This window comes from Armigeres subalbatus, chromosome 3 (genome assembly GCF_024139115.2).
Source record: "Armigeres subalbatus isolate Guangzhou_Male chromosome 3, GZ_Asu_2, whole genome shotgun sequence".
NCBI lineage: Eukaryota > Metazoa > Arthropoda > Insecta > Diptera > Culicidae > Armigeres > Armigeres subalbatus.
Genome location: NC_085141.1, coordinates 187,005,084 through 187,025,559, shown reverse-complemented (window position 1 = coordinate 187,025,559; position 20,476 = coordinate 187,005,084). Strand labels below are relative to the sequence as shown.

Genomic DNA, 20,476 nt, shown 5'->3' with positions numbered 1-20,476 from the left:
CAAGCCCTTGGACAAAGTCCCTGCTGCCCTCGAATATAAATATAAAAATATAAAAGGCGATTACAGGCCAACAGTAATAGAGATAACCCAATTAAACCTCAATCATTGCGACACTGTTCAGTAACTGTTGTGGAAGTTTACAACAGAATCTAACTGTGATGTTGCAATTATTGCAGAGCCGTATCAAGTTCCTCACGATAACGGTAATTGGATAGCGAATGAAAAAGGATAGCTGCGAAACAAGTTATGGGCCGATATCCCATACAAGAAGTAGTCGATAGTTCACACGAGGGATTCGTAATCGCCAAAATCAGTGGTATCTTTGTATGTAGCTGCTACGCACCGCTAAGGTAGCCTCTAGAGCGGTTTAATCAGATGCTGGATGTGCTCGCCAACACGCTTCTTCTTCTTCTTATTGGCATTACATCCCCACGCTCTGTCCCAAGCCGCCTCACAGCTTAGTGTTCACTTAAGCACTTCCACAGCTATTAACTGCGAGGTTTCTAAGCCAAGTTATCATTTTTGCATTTGTATATCATGAGGCTAACATGATGATACTTTTATACCCAGGAAAGTCGAGACAATTTCCAATCCGAAAATTGCCTAGACCGGCACCGGGAATCGAACCCAGCCACCCTCAGCATGGTCTTGCTTTGTAGCCGCGCGTCTTACCGCACGGCTAAGGAGGGCCCCAACACGCTAATCGGTCGAAATCCAGTAGTTATCGCAGGAGATTTTAATGCCTGGGCAGTAGAGTGGGGCAGTAGGCTAACCATCGAAAAAGGCTACAGTTTGCTGGAGGATCTAGCAAAGCTGGAAGTTAGACTGTGTAACGAAGGCAACGTTAGTACATTCCGCAAAGACGGTCGGGAATCTATAATCGATATCACGTTCTGTAGCTTGTGTCTGATGGGAGATTTAGCGAGGATTACACTCACAGTGGGGCCCTCATATGGGGGGATGTAATGCCAATAAGAAGAAGAAGAAGAAGTACACTCACAAAGATAACCAGGCCATTCAGTACATCGTCGGCCAGAGAAACCCTATGTCGATACACAGGATGAAATCTTGTGAGAGGATGTGGAATACGAAGTACTTTGACAAGGACCTCCTAGTCGAATCACTTCGTGCGGCAATTGGTAATCTAAACCTAAATGCAAGTCAGTTAACATAAACTGTAGCGAGGGCATGCGATGCATCAATATCGAGAAGATTGGAACCACGCAATAGGCGACGTCCGGCTTACTGGTGGAACGAGTCACTCGGGGATCTTCGTTCTGCTTGTCTAAGGATAAGAAGACGCGTTACGAGATCGCGAACAGAAGGGGATAGAGTACAGAATAAGGTGGTATTTTGTGCGGCTAGGGCACCACTGAACCGCGAGATCAAGTTGAGCAAGTTGAACAAGAAATTGTGCCGCGAAGCCGATGCCAATCAATGGGACTATGTTTATCGGATGATAATTGCAAAGACCAAAGGACCAATGCTCTGGCCATCGACTCCGTACGATGATGAAGACGACACTGTTGATGTTCGGAGACCTGAGCGAAGACCTTGAACTTGTAGCGAAAGCGCTGAAGGTGAAAAAAACTCCTGGACCGGACGGAATTCCCAATGTAGCATTGAGGACTGCTCTACTGGCATTCCCGGACATGTTTAGGATGATAATGCAAGAATGCCTGGAAGAAAGCAATTTTCCTAATAGATGGAAGATACAAAAGCTTGTGCTGTTGCCAAAATCATGAAAAACGCCCGGGGATCCAATATCGTAGCAAGACCCATTTGCTTGTTGGACACCCTCGAAAAATTCTTGGAACGGCCTATTCTCAACAGGCTATCAAAGTACACAAAAAAGCAAGCGTGGTCTATCGAATATGCAGTTCAGATTCCGGAAGGGTACATCGACGGTGGACGCAATCCGGGCCGTCATTCAGAGGGCCTCTAAGCAAAAAATAGAGCTGGTCGGTACTGTGCTGTCGTAACAATCGATGTTAAAAACGCGTTCAGCAGCGCTAGCTGGAAGGCCATCGCCGTAGCACTGCATAATATGCGTGTCCCGGCGTACTTATGCAGTTTTTTGAAGAGCTATTTCGAGAATCGTGTCCTGACTTACGAAACAAACATCGGGCAAAGGTCGATCAGGGGCACGGCAGGAGTGCCACAAGGTTCTATACTCGGTCCCATTCTTTGGAATGCGATGTACAATGGAGTACTAACGCTGAAGGTGCCCAAAGGAGTCGTGATCGTTGGATTAGACGATGGGTTAAATTTTAATAGCCACGTTAATTATGCCTGCGCGAAGGCTGCGAAGGCGACCACAGCGTTATCCCGAATCAAGCCAAATGTTAGGGGTCCGAGGAGTAGTAGAAGGCGGCTTTTAGCGAGCGCATCATCATCAATCCTGAGGTACAGTGTTCCCGCCTGGGGTAATGCGCTAAAAACCAAGCGTAACCAGGCAAAGCCCTCCTTAGCCGTGCGGTAAGACGCGCGGCTACAAAGCCTAGACCGGTGCCGGTCTAGGCAATTTTGAAAATTGTCTCGACTTCCCTGGGTATAAAAGTATTATCGTGTTAACCTCATGATAAGGTAAGAAGAAGAAGCCAATAAGAAGAAGAAGAACCAGGCAAACGCAAAGCTAAAAAGCGCACACTTATTTTTTTACCGGGATCTCAGCAAAATGTTGAACTTTTACCGAGATTCGCACAGCCGTGCCCCAGCAAACATGTTTTTTGTCGAGATTTCTGTCAAAATTGCTGAAAATCAGCAAATATTTTGCTGAAAATCAGCCAACAAACGCTATTTTTGCTGAAATATCAGTTTTTTATTTTGCTGAGCTGCAGAAATAAAAACTAAGTGTGCGTGTATCGGTTCATGGCTATGACAGTCGCTAGCGCCTACAGGACTATATCGTCGGAGGCAGTATGTGTGATCCCCGGGATGATTCCCGTCAGCATAATGCTGGCTGAGGATATTGAGTGCTACCAAAGAAGGGACATTAGAGGTTTGGGGAAAATCAATCAATCTCAGAAGAGCTTTCGCCGCCGGGGAGGTGCGTTGGTGTAAGCTAGATCGCCGGACTAGAGCTTCTTGTCGGAGTAGGATAGATCCGCCACCGGAGACTGTCCGAGTAGTCCGCGATCAAGCTGGGATTATCAATCTCAAAATAACCTTCGCCGCCGGGGAGGTGCGTCGGTGCGTCCATTGAACCGGACGTTTTGCCCCACCCGGAATCTCTGGACAGACTTCGGCACCCAAGTAACTAAAATTTCCTTTAAGATTACGCTTTTCGCTTAAGCAACTCAGTGAAGCTGATTAAGCGAAAAACGTACTCTTTAAGGAACGTTTGGTTACTTGGGCACTCGACCGGTCACTCACTGAAGTGAGAAAGGACTGAAGATTGCAGAACACAATTTTTTTATCTTTATTAAGGAGGCTTTCAGCCCTTGGCTGGCTCACCTCTGGAGAAAGACAAATTTGATGTTAAGAGTAGTTTAGTTTACGCAACAGCCTTCTACGGAAGCGGGTCGTCGGTTTCGAGGGAAATTCCTTCGCGGGGAATTCCTTGTCGGAGTAGGATAGATCCGCCACCGGGGAGTAGTCCGCGACCGAACTGGGAGCTAAACGGCTCAACGTAAAATAAATGGCGATGAATGGCACGAGAATGTAGTTAAGACTATGATTATTCCTATAACATGCTGGGAGCTGAATGCCTTAAAAAAAAAGATAGAACAGATCCGGGATTTTTTTCGTCGGTGTAGGCCAGATCCATCGCCTGGGACTAGGTGGAGTAGTTCGCGACGCGTTGAAGGGCCGGTTTCGGGTCGTCGAGGCACCTTTGGAATCTTTGGACCGACTTCGGCACTCGACCGGTAACTCGTTGACGTGAGAAAGTGCCTAGGACTTGCTGACCAGGTGTAATAGTAGTGTTGATATCGAAATAGCCTACCACGGATGCAGGTCTTCGGTATCGGAGGAGCTCCCCGTCGGAGTAGGATAGATCCGCCGCCGGGGACTATCTGAGTAAAGTGCAACCACGTTGAGAGCTAAATGGCTCGAAAAGGAGATGGTGCTGAATGGCACGAGGAAAAGATAAAAAGAGCTCAAGGCTTTTGTGTGCTTACTGGTACAAACAAGGGAGCCGAATGGCTCAGAAGAAAACAGAACATCGAAAAGAGGCGCCGTGAAACGTATGCGTACGAGAAACGCCATAACTTATTACCCAAGGCTTTGCTTATTCTCGGCATGTTCTCGTCTTTGCGAATGAAGCTTGGCAACCACCACTACATGAATCCGTATTTTTGAATGAGTGTATGTGATATTGCTCAGTGTTCCACTAACACAATCGGACGGAAAGAGACAGACGACACACCGCCGGTGGTGAGTCATTCAGAAAGGTGTTTACTTCGCCTTTCCTTGAGCCTTAAACAAAGAATCTGAAGAATCTGCAGTCTGCACGTGAATTCTTGAAAAGTTCTGATCGAGAGTTATTATTTTTGAAGATAGACGGTTTCAAGCTATACCAAAACCATACCTAAGTCAGTTTGGTTCACACTTAATTTTTTTTGCCGGGCTCGGTTATCAGTTTACCGAATTCTCAACAGCTGAGCTCTCGGTAGTCAGCTCGGTAAACCACATCGATAACCGAGTCCTCGGTACTGTATTTTATTCGATGAAATGTCAAAATTTACAGAAATGTTCTGTACAATCAACTGAGCAATCGGTAAAACAATACCGAGCATTTCGGTTATTCACCTGCTCGTTCACCTGTCAAAAAATCAGTTTTGCTGATTTCTCAGTACTTCTTTTTACAGTTTTTCGGTACTTTGTTACCGGTGCTCCCGTAAAAAAATACCGAGCGAATTGCAATTTTGTTTTTTTTTTAATTTTGTCGTAAAGAATAAAAACAAATGGTAAATTGAACATGTTTTATTGCACATACTGTTTTGTTCATAAACGTTGTCTGTTGTACGTATATGCACGTTCCGCAAATCCCGGTTCTATGAAGAAAAAAAACTCCGATCTTGGTGAAAAACTGGAAGTTCGGCGGGGCGTAACGCCCTTCCTAAGTGTTAAATGTAACATCGGGGAAAATTTAGCCACTGCTGAAAATATAATTAAAAAATAAAACTCGTGAAAATCTATATGATTTGAATTTACTGCCTAATCGTATTACTTACCACACAAAACGTTTATTATTTATATTCATTCGTATCTAGTATTGTTAAGAGGTGAGCCATCCTAGGGCTGAAAATTCTTTCGATTAAAAACGGAAAAAAGTATCTAGTATTTTTGCTCGCCCTCCTTTCCTTTGGAACACGAGGAGATGTTTGAAAAAATGGCGCTTTCTAAAGTATCACGAAAGATGACTGCTAACTGAGAACTCGGTTTAAATTTTAACGACGTTGGTAAAATTGATTACTGAACACGGTAAAAATATAAAAATATCTATAAAAACCGAGAAGCTCGGTTGTTGACATTTTTGACATTTCATTTTACAAAGGGTTCGGTGAACAATATTACAGTTGTCAGTAATTTTTCAACTATTAATCGAGCTTCCAGTATAAATTAGTTTTTACAGGATAAAACCAGTAAAAAAAATTACCGAGCTGAAATTATCAATTTAAGTGTGTTAGTTTTGTCAGTTGTATATACTAAATATAAATTGTATAAATTATGTTAAATCATAAATTTTATAATTGTATTAATGGCAACAAATGCACACTGTACGAAAACAACTAACTTGGACGGAAAACATTTTGGCCTTTTTTTTGGGTATTTTAGGGATATTGTTGGATTCTTTGAAAACTAGTTTATTTGTGGACGCAGTAGCGCCCGTGGCAAGTGTTTTTTTTTCTTTCAATATAAACGGTTCATTAATTCATGCATTCTGTTGTCGTGTGTTGTCTGTGATTTCTTCATCAAATGCTGTGTCTGGTTGTCTGAGGTTGTCACTGGTTTTGTTTTACGCATCTGATTGGCACTTTAATGTTGCATGAAGAAGAAGAAGAAGCAGAAAGATGATAATCGAAAAAAAACTCCACGGGAAACCATACGAAGAAGTTTTTAAAACCCTTCCCAAAAATTCTAGAAGCAATTTAATTAAAAACGGTTAGCATTACGGGGTTGGACTTTTTCTTATACTGTGTATTAAGTGTAATATCAGAAAATAAAATTTCGAATACAAATATTGTGTTTATTATACAGTAGAAGAAAAGTCCAGCCCCGTACTGTTTACCGTTTTTAATTAAATTGCTTCTAGAATTTTTTAGAAAAGTTTCAAAAACTTCTTCGTATGGTTTCCCGTGGAGATTTTTTCGTTTAACATCTTTCTGCTTCTTCTTCTTTATGCAACATCAAAGCGCCAATAGTAAAAAAGAATTGAAGTGTCAAATATTTTATTTTTTGTGAGAATTTCCCCGCGTGCCCCGTCTGGTTGGCTAGTAACCGGACAGACAAACAGGGCTATTATATATATGATGATGATGATGATGATATGATTCATGACCTAAAAATTTCAAATTAAGATTATTCGAGACCGCCCTAGGGATAATTTTCCCAGAGGTGCAGAATTACCACAGAAATCGAACCCAGTTTGACTTGGTTTGATGGACTTTTTATTTTATAATAACGTTCTACCGACGCACCACTTATATTCGTTGTTATACCCTGCAGTGTTCAAACAAATAGGGTCGGTGTACCAATTGTCGCCATACATAAGAACAACTATTTTTTTTAAAATAACTTAAAGGCATGTGGGTGGACTTTATATATCAAGCGAAAGGTTTTACTTACTGCACCTTAGAACAGCTGTGAAAACCACAATAAAATTTGTTATTAACCTCAAACTTGATTAATCTATAATAGGAACGCATGCACCAGTTGTGGCACTATTCTTAATTTTGGTTCCTTATTTGGCAAATCCCATTGTTTTCTTATGGGACCCTTATCAACATCTTATCTTATGGGACCCTTATCAACAAATTCTTTTAATATATTTACGCACCTTTCTTATTTCTTCAGATACGAGGGAGAATTCATGCAGGGCTGGTTCCACGGCCACGGAGTCTTCTGGCGTTCGGACGGCATGAAGTACGAGGGCGAATTCCGCGGCGGACGTATTTGGGGCCTCGGATTGATCACGTTCAGCGATCAGAGTCACGGATTTCCAAGGAACGAAGGATTCTTCCAGGACTGCCGGCTGGTGCGCAAGAAACGATGTCCGGACGTAATTCAGCGCGCTCAGAAGGTGGCCCTGATGGCTAGAGCGCAGTGCGATCAGGGTAACTGATCTCAACGATTTTAATTCAACCCTCTAGCCCAAGGCCATATACATTGTATCTCATATATAATAGCGATCGGATTGATTCAACGACACGATGCTTTAATTAATGTTAGTTTCAACGTTTTATTGAATGCCTAATACATGGAATAAAATGTTATCTTTACAAAAGAAATGTTTTATTGTCCCTAAAACATACGAAATGCATTCCTCAAATACGGACTACTTGCCGGAATTACTGTTATTACCATCCGCCACCACATACCATTGAAGTCGAGCGGTTACCGCCGCATTTCTCACTAAACGCTTGTGGTCATCCAGCGCGGTTTGCAGTCCAAGAACGACATCTTGCTTAAATGGCAGCAACAGGAAGGGGGGATATTTCGTCGCATGCAGCAAACACTCAAGAGCGTCTATCCGTACTTGCTAAAATAGTGATGAAACGTTATTCAAAATTTAGAAAATAAAATACGACTCACCATAGAGGATTTGTACATCGAAAGCTTCAACAGCTGTGGAATAAGGGACTGCAAGTGATCCTGGAAGAATGCTTCTTTTTCTTTTATAAACCGAAGCGTTATCTCCAGTGCCATCTCCAGAGCTTTGTCATCATTTAACTGCAAACATTTGAGCAGAATCGGTCCAACCTGAAAATGTTATAATATAATATAATAACGCTTTATTCGTCACTTTATCTTGAAACTTTTTTTCAATTTCGAATCTTGGTGAACTTGCAAGATTCAAAATTACTACTCACCTTCTCTATGTTCATTTTCAGTACCAGATGAGGAGTCGGCTTGTACACGTATAACAGGGCCTTCAGGTGATTATCGACGTATTTTTGGCCAACCTGCTCCAACTTCTTCATCACGAACACGAACAGTTTTTGCTTGAAGAGTTTCTTCACCAGAGGTAAATGTAGATGGGAAAATTCCGCCGATAGTATTTCAAATGCCAGAGCGGCCGTATTACCCAAGGTTGGGTGATCTAGCAGTTCCGCTATATCTTCCACTATTTCAGCGGCTTCGGGGTGACCACGAGCCAACAGACCTTTTCCGATCCAAGATAAGATGCCCACAACCTTTTTGTTGTGACTTTTCAACTCATTACGAAGCATTTTTAGTAATTTGATCAAAATATTCTTATGGTGGTTATCGTCGGGCATCCGATTGAATAGGCTACAAAGCAACTGTTGGCTGAGAAGTTTTACATGCTCGTCTTCGCTATTCATAGCTAGTTTAGTCAGATCATCCACAAGGCTCTCAAAATGATCCTCAACCGACACCGATTCGTCCAGATAACCAAGAATTCCGGATGTCAGATAGAGGTCATTAGCCTTGGTAAGATCCATCGACGGTAATTGTTGTGTGACTATAGATTTCTGCTTATCAGCTGGCAATAATTTCATTGTGTCTTTCATTGCATTGGACAGGGCAAATAGGAAATCGGAAGAGTGTGACGCTCCTTCTTTGTGCACAAAAGCAACACATTGTTCGATAAATTTGTATTGGTCACAAAGCTCTTCAGCTACAGTTTTGCCTCCTGACGATTCCAGCACTAATTGCAAATTTCTTAGCGCCAAAATTGTGAGAGCATCATGATCGCCATCCTCAAACACAAGATCTAAAAAGAATTTCAGAATCTTTGCTCTTATGCATTCAAGAGGGATCAACTTGGCTAGCGCATGGAAGACCCGCTCCGTGGATGAAGACACAACTTCGTACTTCTTGGCGACCAGTTTGTCTACAATGACGTTTTCCACCTCCACTCCATACTGCATTGCGAACTGAAACAAACAATCTTCCACGTTTAATCGTTCGTCACTAGAAGATAACAACACGTGAATAATGGTGGTGTAGACAACAAAACGGTTTTCATCCACGACGGTTTCCGGTATCCGGGTTATACAAGACAAGGCAATCCTCTTCAATTCGCTTGCGTCACTTTCCTGAACGAGAATTTGAACAAACTGCTTTTGCACAGCCCCAACCAGCTGCTGATCCATTTCTTTCAAGATGTCATGTTCCTTGCAAATCAACAACGTCCGATTTAGCACGTCTATCAGAGATATTTTTTCCTGTTCCGCGATGGCGTCCCCCTTCAATTGGGATAATGTCATAGGCAGAAGCTTATTAGCCACAAAATGAGCTGACTCGGGTGATCCTCTCGCACAGGCCAGTGCAACTTTGATCCCGTTTTCAAACATTTTAGAAGCCACGTCCGCAACACTACCCATTACAGTCATAAAAATGGTGGTTAAAAAATTGTCGCCCACTAGTCGATCACTTTGTGTAAATTTGACGACTTGAGTCGTTGTTTCCAACGCCAGTTCGAATATCTCCTTGTTGCCACCCCCTGGCATCAGCTCCAATTTCAAAGCATTCCAAATATCGTCCAAGTGTTTGTTTATATCCGTCAAGTCAAACGCTCGACAACATTTTTTCTGGAAATACGAACCATTTTATTAGTATATTACGGATTATTCATGAAAGCAAATGCAATTTTTTATTCGCTTACTAGTAGGTAGGTATCTATTACTAAAAAAACATATAGAATATGACTCTAAGCATTGCTTTTATCAGCTTAAGAAAACTTTTCTCTGAATCTGTAAATGTGCAGTACTTACCAGCAATCGTAACGAATCCATCTTGGCCACAATCAACTCACTTTCCAATTTCTCCAACAGCAAAGGTATACAATATTCGGCGAACTTTTTCGATCCGCATAAACAGTTTTCCAGCTTTTCTGCCAGCATGTCGCGCGTTATAGCCTCGGGGTCATTTTGGTTCGGATGAAAGTCAATCGGAAAGTAACAGGCAAATATTTCAAACATTTCCTCCCCCAGATGCAGCAGAGGGTACTGCTGCAAAAATGTTGGCATGTACTCAAACAGAAAAATTAAATTTCGCGGATCTCGTTCCCCATCGATAGCCCCGATAATGCCGTAGACAAAGTCGGCACCCAGAGCCTTCAGCTCATCCTGGTTGTTTTCCGCCAGGATGCTCAGAAAGCGGAAGTATTTGGCACGTTCATCCTTCGCTTGGCTCTGACAAGGAATGTTCATAAACAAAGAACGGGAAAGTTTAGCGGCCGAACCACGTGGGAAGTGCTTCATAGAGGCAAGTGCCAATACCCCTTCCAAAATAGCTGGAATTACCGAATGGTGGTCTTTTACCCGGTCACAGTAGAATGTGGTGAAAAGCTCCATCTGTGTTTCGGACAACAAGTCGGAGGGAAGATTTTTAAGAACCATAGAAAGCAACTGAGTTGCTTTCATTCTGATAACGGGGTCTTCGTGGGTCAACGCCGGGCCCAGTTCTTCGACAAACACTGAGATGTCTAGTTTTTTGCCAGTAAGCTCTGTAAGAAAAAACAAAAAATGTCTCTTATCATATTGGCGAGCTCGACTCAAATATATTTACCTTCACAAAGTTTATCGCACATATGATGCAACTTGGAGTCATTCTTGAGCACTTCAACCAGCGTCGAGTGAGACCACGGAAATTTCATTGTATTTAGATTGATAAGCAAACTGATCAAATTCACAATTTTTATCTCAACAATAATTGGAATACTACAAAAGAAACACTCGTAGCAAAGGATAGTATACGAGCTAAATTCACGAAATACGGCACACAACGATTTTATTTATATCAAAACAGAACAAAGAAAAGCACGCAAACCAAACAACAAAGAATTTGACATAAATTGACATTTCTAGCATATTTTTTTAAAATGTCGTTTGCTTCTATTTATTTATTTACACGGAACCGCAAATCACGGTAATTTATTCGGTATTTTTTTACGGTTTTCGAACCATAAAACGTGAAAAATACCGAAAACTCAGTAATTTGACAGAATATTACTGGCGGCCACACAAATTCCATGGTAAAACCTAGCAATACTATCCAGCTTTTTACGCCAGCCATAAATTAACAAGGGGTGAATCGAATTTGACATATGCTGTGAACCTAATTTAAAATAATATCTTGGTAGCCATGAAGTAGAGTTATAATCTTTCCCGTTACCAACGGAGATTTTCAGATTGTTTATTTTTGAATAACAAGGAAATTCACACTTCAGTATTTTCTTTATTACTAACCATTCTTCCATTTTAGGCATTTCAAGGGATGAATAAAAAGTGTTTTAGAGCGCAGAACGCTGCCAATGTCGGTTTTGAGACGTTCATTGGTATCAAAATTGAGCCTTTACGAGTTCGCCAGATGCAACATTGAACAATGCCGCACCTGTAATTTTGAATCGTCCAAGGTAATAGCAACCCCATGACATTTTTTTGACATTTCCCATCACTGCAGACACCTAAAAGAAATAGAAATAAATGATATGATTTAATACAGATGGAACATTAAACCAAGATAAAAACCCAGATTAATCCACCTAGCGGTTATGGTGCCTTTCTCGCGCAAAAAGGTAATAAATGTAGCCTTTACGCTTACACCTCGATGATGTCCAAGAAAAGCAAAACAGTTACACCGTCTAATGTTATGATAGAAAATTTACACTAGTAGACGACAGATGGCGCTGCCAAAAGTTTCTCGAATTTCCTATGTTCGAATTTTGACTTTCGGCCAATTTCATAGTACTATGAAACTGAACGAAGAGCATACTTACGCCTAAATGCGTGCAACACGAGCATCTTTATAGTACGATGAAACTCTTAATGGGAGCAAGCCACGGATAAACTTTAAAAATATTCATAGATGCAAGGCATTTTTCATAACAAATTATTGTTCTATGTGACTATGTCTCATCACTATTTTAATATTATCTATTTTTTGCATTTCGCGATTATTATGAAATTCAATAGTGATCAACAGCGTTTTAGTCTCTGTCGGATGAAACTTGTTGCAAGAAAATCGGTTAAGAGTTTCTATGTGAAAATTTGGCTAATGTTTTTTATGGCATTTTGTGCACACACACACACGCACACATACACACACACGCACACACGGACAGACAGACATTTGTTCAGCTCATCGAGCTGAGTCGAATGGTATATAACACTATGGGTCTCCGGGACTTCCATCAAAAGTTCGAATTTGGAGTGAAATGATAGCCTTTCGGTACAACTTAGTTGTACGAGAAAGGCAAAAAGCATGCTCGAGTTCCAGGAAAAATTATGACACTTTAATGTTGTAAACAAAAATTCTTGTATGAATCACCGATTGCTGAGATCCGTCTATAAATATTATAGTGGACACAGCATGTGTCAAAAGGGGTGATTCAAAGTTGTTGGTGATCAAGTAACCCATGATTATCATAGAAACGGAAGTTTGTTATAGACCTAAATAAATTTTTCATTCCATTACTAACAGGTCAACCCATCAGACCTAGTTTTTACTCTGCAATAGGTTATGGGCCCAGGAAAACTGAGAGTTCAAGGTTCATTGTAGAGCTCGAAAGAAGTAGTTTTACTTAGTTCCTAGAAAAGAAACGAAAATGATTTCTGGTGGTAGAAGCAGTGGATCGGAGGACACTACGAGCAATTCAAGTTCATCAGGATCAAGGACAGGAGGTTCTTCGGATCAGAGAACAGTTCGTGTAGTAAGCGGAAGCAGTGTAGCTCTAGCGATCGAAAAGCTCAAAGGCCGGGATAATTACGTTTCGTGGGCCTTCGCCATGAAGATGACTCTAATGCGGGAAGGTACTTGGTGCGCAGTGATGCCGAAGCAAGGTGAAGTTGTAGACATTGGCGTAACTACAGGGGGGCTAGGGGGGCTCTAGCCCCACCTAGAATCAAGTTAGCCCCCCCTAGAATTCCTACGACTTTGCATGAGTATGGCACATATCTGGCGCTCTGATCATATCATCTCTCTCTACAGTGAGTTGAATATATAATAGAAGTAACAGATTAACAGAACAAATACAATAGCTGCGATTTTAAGTAAAATACTAAACTGCCTTTAATATTTAGACAACATGAAAAAGACAATTGTTTAACTTAAGCAGGACACAGGATGTGTCAGGACACAGTGTGCCTATGACATCTAGCTTTCCAACATAACCCTTAAAGATGCATGGCATTTCTGAAAGGATTGCCAAGATAAACCTTTCGATATTGTGATAGCTGAGTACAACGTATCGTATGCCTATCGTATGATTCGAAATCAATAAAATGCGTTTTTGTTGGATATGCAGAAGATACGAAGGGCTACAGGCTGTATAATCCAGAGAATCGTAGTATCGTTATCAGCCGAGATGTAAAAATTATAGATGAGGGCCGGAACGTTGCAGTGACATCTGAGCAACCGCAATTAGAATTTCTAGAGATAGAGTTTTCCGAGGAAACTAATCGTAAAGTGTGTGATGGTTTGCCGGACACAGAACAGCATGAACACAATTGTATGCTGAACACTGAACAAATCGAAGGTGAGATGGATGACGTTGTATCAGCGAATGAAAGCAGTAGTTTCGAAAGTGCGTTTGAAGATACGGATGATGAAATCGCGCTCCCACCGCAACTAGACAGACCAGTTGATGTGCAACATGGGTCAAGGCGCAGCGGTCGGGAGCGCCAACTCCCTGGCAAGTATAAAGAATGTTTTACATATAGTACGTATACTGGCCAAAACGTTTTCCAACAGTCCACTGCAAACGGTACAAGAGGTGCTGAGCGTTCGATTTTCGAAAAGAAGGATGATTTAATTACCTATAATGAGGCGTTGAATAGGCCAGACCGTGAGATGTGGCTGGCAGCTATGCGAGATGAAATCGGTGCAATGGAAACCAACCAAACATTGGAACTTGTGGACTTACCGGAAGGTGCCAAGGCAATAAAAAGCAAATGGGTTTTTAAAACGAAACGTGGAGCTGATGGAAGTATAGAAAGGTACAAGGCTCGTTTAGTTGTAAAAGGATGTTCACAACGGCCAGGAATCGACTACGATGAGGTCTATTCACCGGTAGTTCGTTACTCGACAATAAGATTCTTGATGGCGCTGGCGACAAAATTTGATTTGGAGGTTGACCAAATGGACGCTATTACAGCCTTTTTGCAAGGAAAACTTGAAGACGAAGCAATCTACATGCAGCAACCAGAAGGGTTTGTGGCGGACAGGACAAAATTATGTAAACTTCTTAAAGCCCTATATGGTCTGAAGCAATCGAGTCGTATATGGAACCAACAACTGAATAAGGCGCTTTGCGAGTTTTGGCTAGAACAATCAAAGGTGGATCCTTGTTTGTACTACATGCACGATGGAAAAACAATGTTGTTCGTAACAATCTATGTTGAACGGTTGAAGAAATTCCTTTGTTCGCGGTTCAAGATGAAGAATTTGGGCTGTGCAAAGTTTTGTCTTGGACTTAGAATCAAACGAAACCATGATCGTAGTTGTCTGTCTCTCGATCAAGAAAGTTATATTAATGACGTATTGGAAAGGTTTAACATGAAAAGCTGCCATCCTGTCGCTACTCCATTTGAATCAAGCAATCGTTTGGACAAGTCAATGTCACCACAAAACGCGGAAGAGGCTGAGGTTATGAAGAATGTTCCCTACAAAGAAGCGGTTGGATGTCTACAATACATCGCGCAGGCAACGCGTCCTGATATCGCCTATGCAGTGAATGCAGTTAGCCAGTACAGCAGTAATCCAGGACACAAGCATTGGGAGGCAGTGAAGAGGATTTTTCGATATCTGCAACAATTATTTGATGAGATTGTTATACAGATTTTGTGTGATAATCAATCTGCTATTTGCATTGCCAAAAATGGCTCTTATCATCCTAGAACTAAACACGTCGACATCCGATATCATTTTGTCCATGAAGCAATCAATAGTGGAGCAGTGGTAGTTAATTATGTCAATACCAAACAACAGGTCGCAGATGGATTCACGAAACCCTTAGTTCAAGCTGGAATCATTAATCAGAAGCGTCTGCTAGGAATTATGGATTAGGGAGGAGTGTTGGTGATCAAGTAACCCATGATTATCATAGAAACGGAAGTTTGTTATAGGACTAAATAAATTTTTCATTCCATTACTAACAGTTAAACCCATCAGACCTAGTTTTTACTCTGCAATAAAAGTATCATGGCATCAACCCGTAAAAAGCTGGATAACCATTAACCAGAAACCGGCGGAGTGAAAAACTGTCGAAATGGCAACGTATGAAAATGCATGAAATCGTGAAAATAATACTGGGAGCACTTGAACTTTTTGCTTAGAAACAAGATGACGTCTTTGCCGATCTCTTATTCTAGTATTTCTAGTAAAACCTACTATTTCGTAGACTACGCCTAGTTTTGTCTCTTTCTCCCTGAAAGAAAATAGAAAACAACAAGGCCAGTAAATGTCAAATTTAACGAAGAACGAAAGAGAAACCCGCATAATAAAAAACAACATGTTATATGGTCAGAATCATTATTACGATGTAAGATATAGCTTCACAGTTTACGTTGCGGTTATCGTATACTTTTCGATCGATTCAACCATAACTGCTCGACAACATCACTAAATGTCAACATATAACATGCTGTCTCTAAAATGTTCTTTATTTCCTGCATTATATGTCAACATTTTATCATACTGTTGAGCGAAAATTTTGCACGCGAAAACAGACATGGTGACATAACTTAACAACCCATTCAACATATTGTTATTTGTCAAATAACCGTACCACAAACTGTTAAAACTTTATATGAGATTGTTCATTTACAGTTGTCAACAGTAAAGGATACTGTTGTCGACCGCACGGGAAAATATCCATGTACAGTTTGTAATTATGCGGGAAGAGATTCGTCCACGCAGTGCCCTATACAGTTGCGATTCGCTGGTTGGGCCACGACCTCGGCCCAACTAACGAATTCGGGTTTTTAGTTGGGTCAGCTGACAGCCATTTGAACACGTGTATTTCGACTTGACGCCCAATCCCGTTTTCCGTGTTTACATTGAATTTTGACGTATGGTTACTTTTTAGTAGGGCCATGGCCCAACCAGCGGAGGCCCAACTAAAAAGTGACCCAAGTATTAAGATCCCAACCAGCGAATCCCGACTGTAGAAGATTGCACGGGCGAAAAACTCCATATGAAAAAAATGTAAACATTGCTCTCCCTCATGAAACTTTACTCTCCATTTGAATATGGGTAAAAAAAACTGTCGTATGACGTCATGATGCAATGGCTCATAAAATTTCAGTTAAATTAATAGCGCGAACGCGCATGATGAGTGATGTAGCGAACGCATTGCTCACCGTTGACACACATACATGAATGAGCTAATTGAAGCGAAAGCGGGAGAAAAAGGAACGGCCATAATACACCCAGGTTTTTTTTACGCGGTTGGAATTCATTATTTAATTTCTCGGTTAACCTGAACTTTCACAGCTTTTTAAATACCCCCTGAATTTTCTTTGATTTTTTGTGATTTTTTTCGTGGGGTTAACTCATTGCTTCATTGACGCTGAAGGTCTTAAACGACCAAAACCAAACCGTGTAAAAAAAAAACCTGGGTGTAGATTTGTTGATGGTTCTGTACAGAGACGTTGTTTATAGATAGAGACCCGCAAACAGTGAAGCCGAAAGTACCAAACGAACCGTCGAACGCGGTACCAAACGAGCAAAGTAAACAAACATTACCAATCGGTACTAAATGCAAGATAGGTATTGTAATCAACATTATAGAAATTATAAAAAAGTTTGAAAAGTTCAGTAAATGAAGATGTTTTCAGAGTTCTCATAGCAAATTTATATATGGTATTTAATCATAATTACTGTTGAATATAAGGAAATGGTGCTAAACAAGAGAAAATATGTAGTTGGAGCAAGCGAAATAACTGCTCACACTGAGAGTCACTTCAAGTTCTCACACTTTTTTATGTTGCCGATCGCACAGATTTTTTTTGTCTGCTGGCCGTGAAGCCAGAATTGCTTTTATTCTCTCCGCGTGTCTCTATATAATACCATCGTCTCTGGTTCTGTATACAGAAGGAATGAAGGAAGATGATTTTCTTTCTAGCGCAATGAAATGTGTGTATGATGTATAATTGCGAAAGATTGAATGTGAGAATTTGTTGAGTCTTGTGAATATTGTAGAGTAATATAGATGATGTATTCATTGTGTCATTTGTAGATCATTGCTGTAACGAAGTCTTTGTATTGAAGTCCCTGTTTCGTCATCGTCTTGCATTAGGGTCTCGCCGACATTTCTCACCAACACGAACGCAGGTTCGTGGTTGCATACAATCCCATTTGATTTTGCCGTGACAGCTGCTCGTGGTTGCAAACAAACCGAGTAAAAGTGTGAGTGAAACATGCGTGTACGTACACGATCGCAGAAAGCCTAATAGATCATATCTAGACCAACATTTGAAAAGGGCGTAACAGCCAAAATTTATTCCTTCCGATTCTTTGTCCACGTATACTGCTTTATATGTAGACGAAGAATCAGAAGGAATAAATTTTGGCTGTTGCGCCCTCGGTTGCGCCCTTTTCAAATGTTGGTCTAGATATTACCGTTCCTTAAGGCTGCCTTACACCTCGGGAATTTGTTCCACGGTCCACGGAAAACATCGCATATGTAAAAACACATGCATAGAGAAAAAATCCGCGGACCAAATTCCCGAGGTGTGAGGCTACCATTACCGTGACCGTGAGTTTGTTCCTTGGTAGTTTGCAAATTTGTTTATATTGTCGCGCTCTTCTAAAACGCTCAGCTCTTCGCGGTGGTAACGCGCAAGCAGTGTTGTGCTGAATCATTGTCAGACGATAATGATTGCAATTTTCATGTGAAAACTTCTCACGTGAAAACAGTAGGCGAGTTGTCGCCGGCGACAACTTCTCAGATTATGTACTCAAACGATAATAAACACAGAATTTTCATTCAAACATTATTCTTTACTATGATCAGCTAATTGTCAACAGTCCCGTTATATCTTCTATTTGGCGTTATGGTCACCGACGAACCGACGTGTCACTTAATGGAAAATAATTCAAATTTGCTGCCCACGACGCCATGATGAAAAATCATCGAACACTACCGCCACCCCCATAATAGCTCGCGAAGTTTTCATAGCTCAGCCTCCACCCAACGTGTATTAACATTGCAGCGGACTTGTGTCTTAGCTCATTTGACAGAAGCGATCGCCCGTAAAAACGAATAACCGTTAAAAAGCATGAGACAGTCAGAGAGCGCCAGTGGTACGTCGGTTCGTCGGTGTTATGGTTTCATGGTAGTAAGGAACAAGTGTTCAAAATGTAACGGTAAGTGCTTCAAATCAAGATACGATTTTCAAACGATTGTTAATCGCTGGTGAGTTTTTATCACTTGATAATTTAAAAGTAAGATCGCGGGTGAGTTTGATCATCCTTGATTTTTTGAAAATTTGATTTTTCCCAACCCTGAGCGCAAGCAAAGATTGCGCAGCGGCGCGCCCGTGTCTGATGTTGAATTTAATAAGCCGCCGAATGGAGTGGCCATAGCTGAATAGCCGCCGTGTGTAAAGTAAATGAGCGCGCTCCATCAGCGCAATTCGACGGAGGCTGATTGAGATGATCATAATCTGAGTATTTATCTTGGGATGCATTAAAATTCTCGCTTAACTTTTCAGAAGGTCCTAAGTAACATTTTTTTCATGAATTAATTTGAATAGCGCAATCAGAACAACATGAAAGCTTTTGATTGCAGTACTCAGATTAATTCATGAAAAAAATGTTACTTAGGACCTTTTGAAAAGTTAAGCGAGAATTATTAAAATTGATTGTTAATATAGAATCGTCCGCTACCCTATACAGGTAGAGAGCAGAAAGAGGCTAGTTGCTGTGGGAGAAAACAAAAGATATTTTAGTTACTGGATAAACTGATAAAATAATAGGGGAGGTTCCTTCATCAGTGCTGCCACCTGGAAAAGTTTAGAGAAAAAGTTGAACCATGGAAATTTGACATTGCATGATATAGAAAATGAGAATTAAAATGTCTCTAGAACGTTATAGAAATAAAAAAATAATTAAAATATAATTAAATTCTAACCCCGTAAGCCACGATTTTTTTTGGGAAACGTCCTTGTTTTATAACAAAAATATACTTCATTTTCTATACCACACCGTATGAAATTTCAATTATTCTACTTTTTCTCTCGATGACAGCTGGTGGTCTTCTCCTCCCCTATAGGCTTTGTTCTAGAAATTTGAAAATTAAAACCCATTTGTTTTGTCCCATCTTGCTATTTATTCGCATGACAGTCACATTCCAGATTTTGATACACTCTCGCACAAAACGTCAATGTAATTATGGTCTATTTAATAGTTCCATTAGCAATGTGTACAGATAAAGAATATTATGCCAAATTTTCAGAAAGATTGCTGGTTGTATCGATTTATTAGAATTTTTTAATTTCTCCATGTAAAACGGGTTTGAAAAAATCAACGGCATATTTCTCAAGTTGAAGAAAACTGACATGGGACGCTTATGCGGATAGGGGCAGTGCACTAGTGTGCATCTTTCTCTTAAGAGTAAAGATAGGTACATTTAAGATCTGAGACATTCACGCTGATCACTAAGTTGTGCCTTTGCCCAGAGTAATACAATTTCAAATTGCAAATGAAGTTATTTACAACATATTTACAACAACATGAAAATGTTTAATAACAGTCTTTTAGTCAGAACTATTATAGTTTGTTTTTCTTCAGAGCAATGTTTTTCTTCAGTCGATAACAAACACTGAAGAAGTTTCCAAGTAGGAAACGAAAATACGTATCTGCTTGTTGATACATAAAAGTGAATAGTGGAAGTAAATTGAATAATAGTCTTTTAACATTGTAGCATTTCCCCTAAGACGCTCTAAAAATAATTAATCACTCGTAAATAAAGATAATTCAATTCAATGAATGTTAGTAACAAATTGACTAAATAATGTAAATATTGTTCTACATTTCATTTTGCATTACTTTTTAAAATTAAATGCGTATGTTTACAGTAATGACAAGAAATGAAAATGACCAGACTCGTAGCTGACAAGCTTCATGTTAAAAGGGGTGAAAATGGATCAGAAAAGTACAACACTAGAGAACGCTTTGAGCAAAAAACCTAAAAAATACGGTTCATTTTTTAGCGCTTTTGTTATTCGACCTGCAGATTATCGTTGATGACCTAGACTGTCACGCCCAATATGATTATACATAACAATAGCATATTCAATATCATGACTTAGTTATATCCTCCAGCTTAGATATATTATGC

At 40.5% G+C, this 20,476-nt stretch overlaps 2 protein-coding genes across 2 annotated transcripts in view; one reads left to right on the top strand and one right to left on the bottom strand.

Annotated features, from left to right (window-relative positions):
- LOC134221257 (MORN repeat-containing protein 4 homolog) overlaps positions 1-7,319 on the top strand; it is a 40,776-nt gene extending 33,457 nt beyond the window's left edge. The window contains exon 4 of the mRNA XM_062700450.1: positions 7,021-7,319. Within this exon, the coding sequence (XP_062556434.1) occupies positions 7,021-7,288 (268 nt within the window). The 3' untranslated portion in view covers positions 7,289-7,319. The remainder of the gene's footprint in view (positions 1-7,020) is intronic.
- A 61-nt stretch (positions 7,320-7,380) lies between these two features.
- LOC134221255 (MMS19 nucleotide excision repair protein) lies at positions 7,381-10,962 on the bottom strand. Its single transcript, XM_062700448.1, has 5 exons — positions 10,702-10,962; positions 9,906-10,639; positions 8,037-9,722; positions 7,759-7,926; positions 7,381-7,705 (listed from the first exon to the last, which is right to left on the bottom strand). The coding sequence occupies exons 1-5, from the start codon at positions 10,787-10,789 to the stop codon at positions 7,502-7,504; spliced, it is 2,880 nt and encodes a 959-aa protein (XP_062556432.1). The 5' UTR covers positions 10,790-10,962; the 3' UTR covers positions 7,381-7,501.
- Between the last annotated feature and the right edge of the window lie 9,514 nt (positions 10,963-20,476).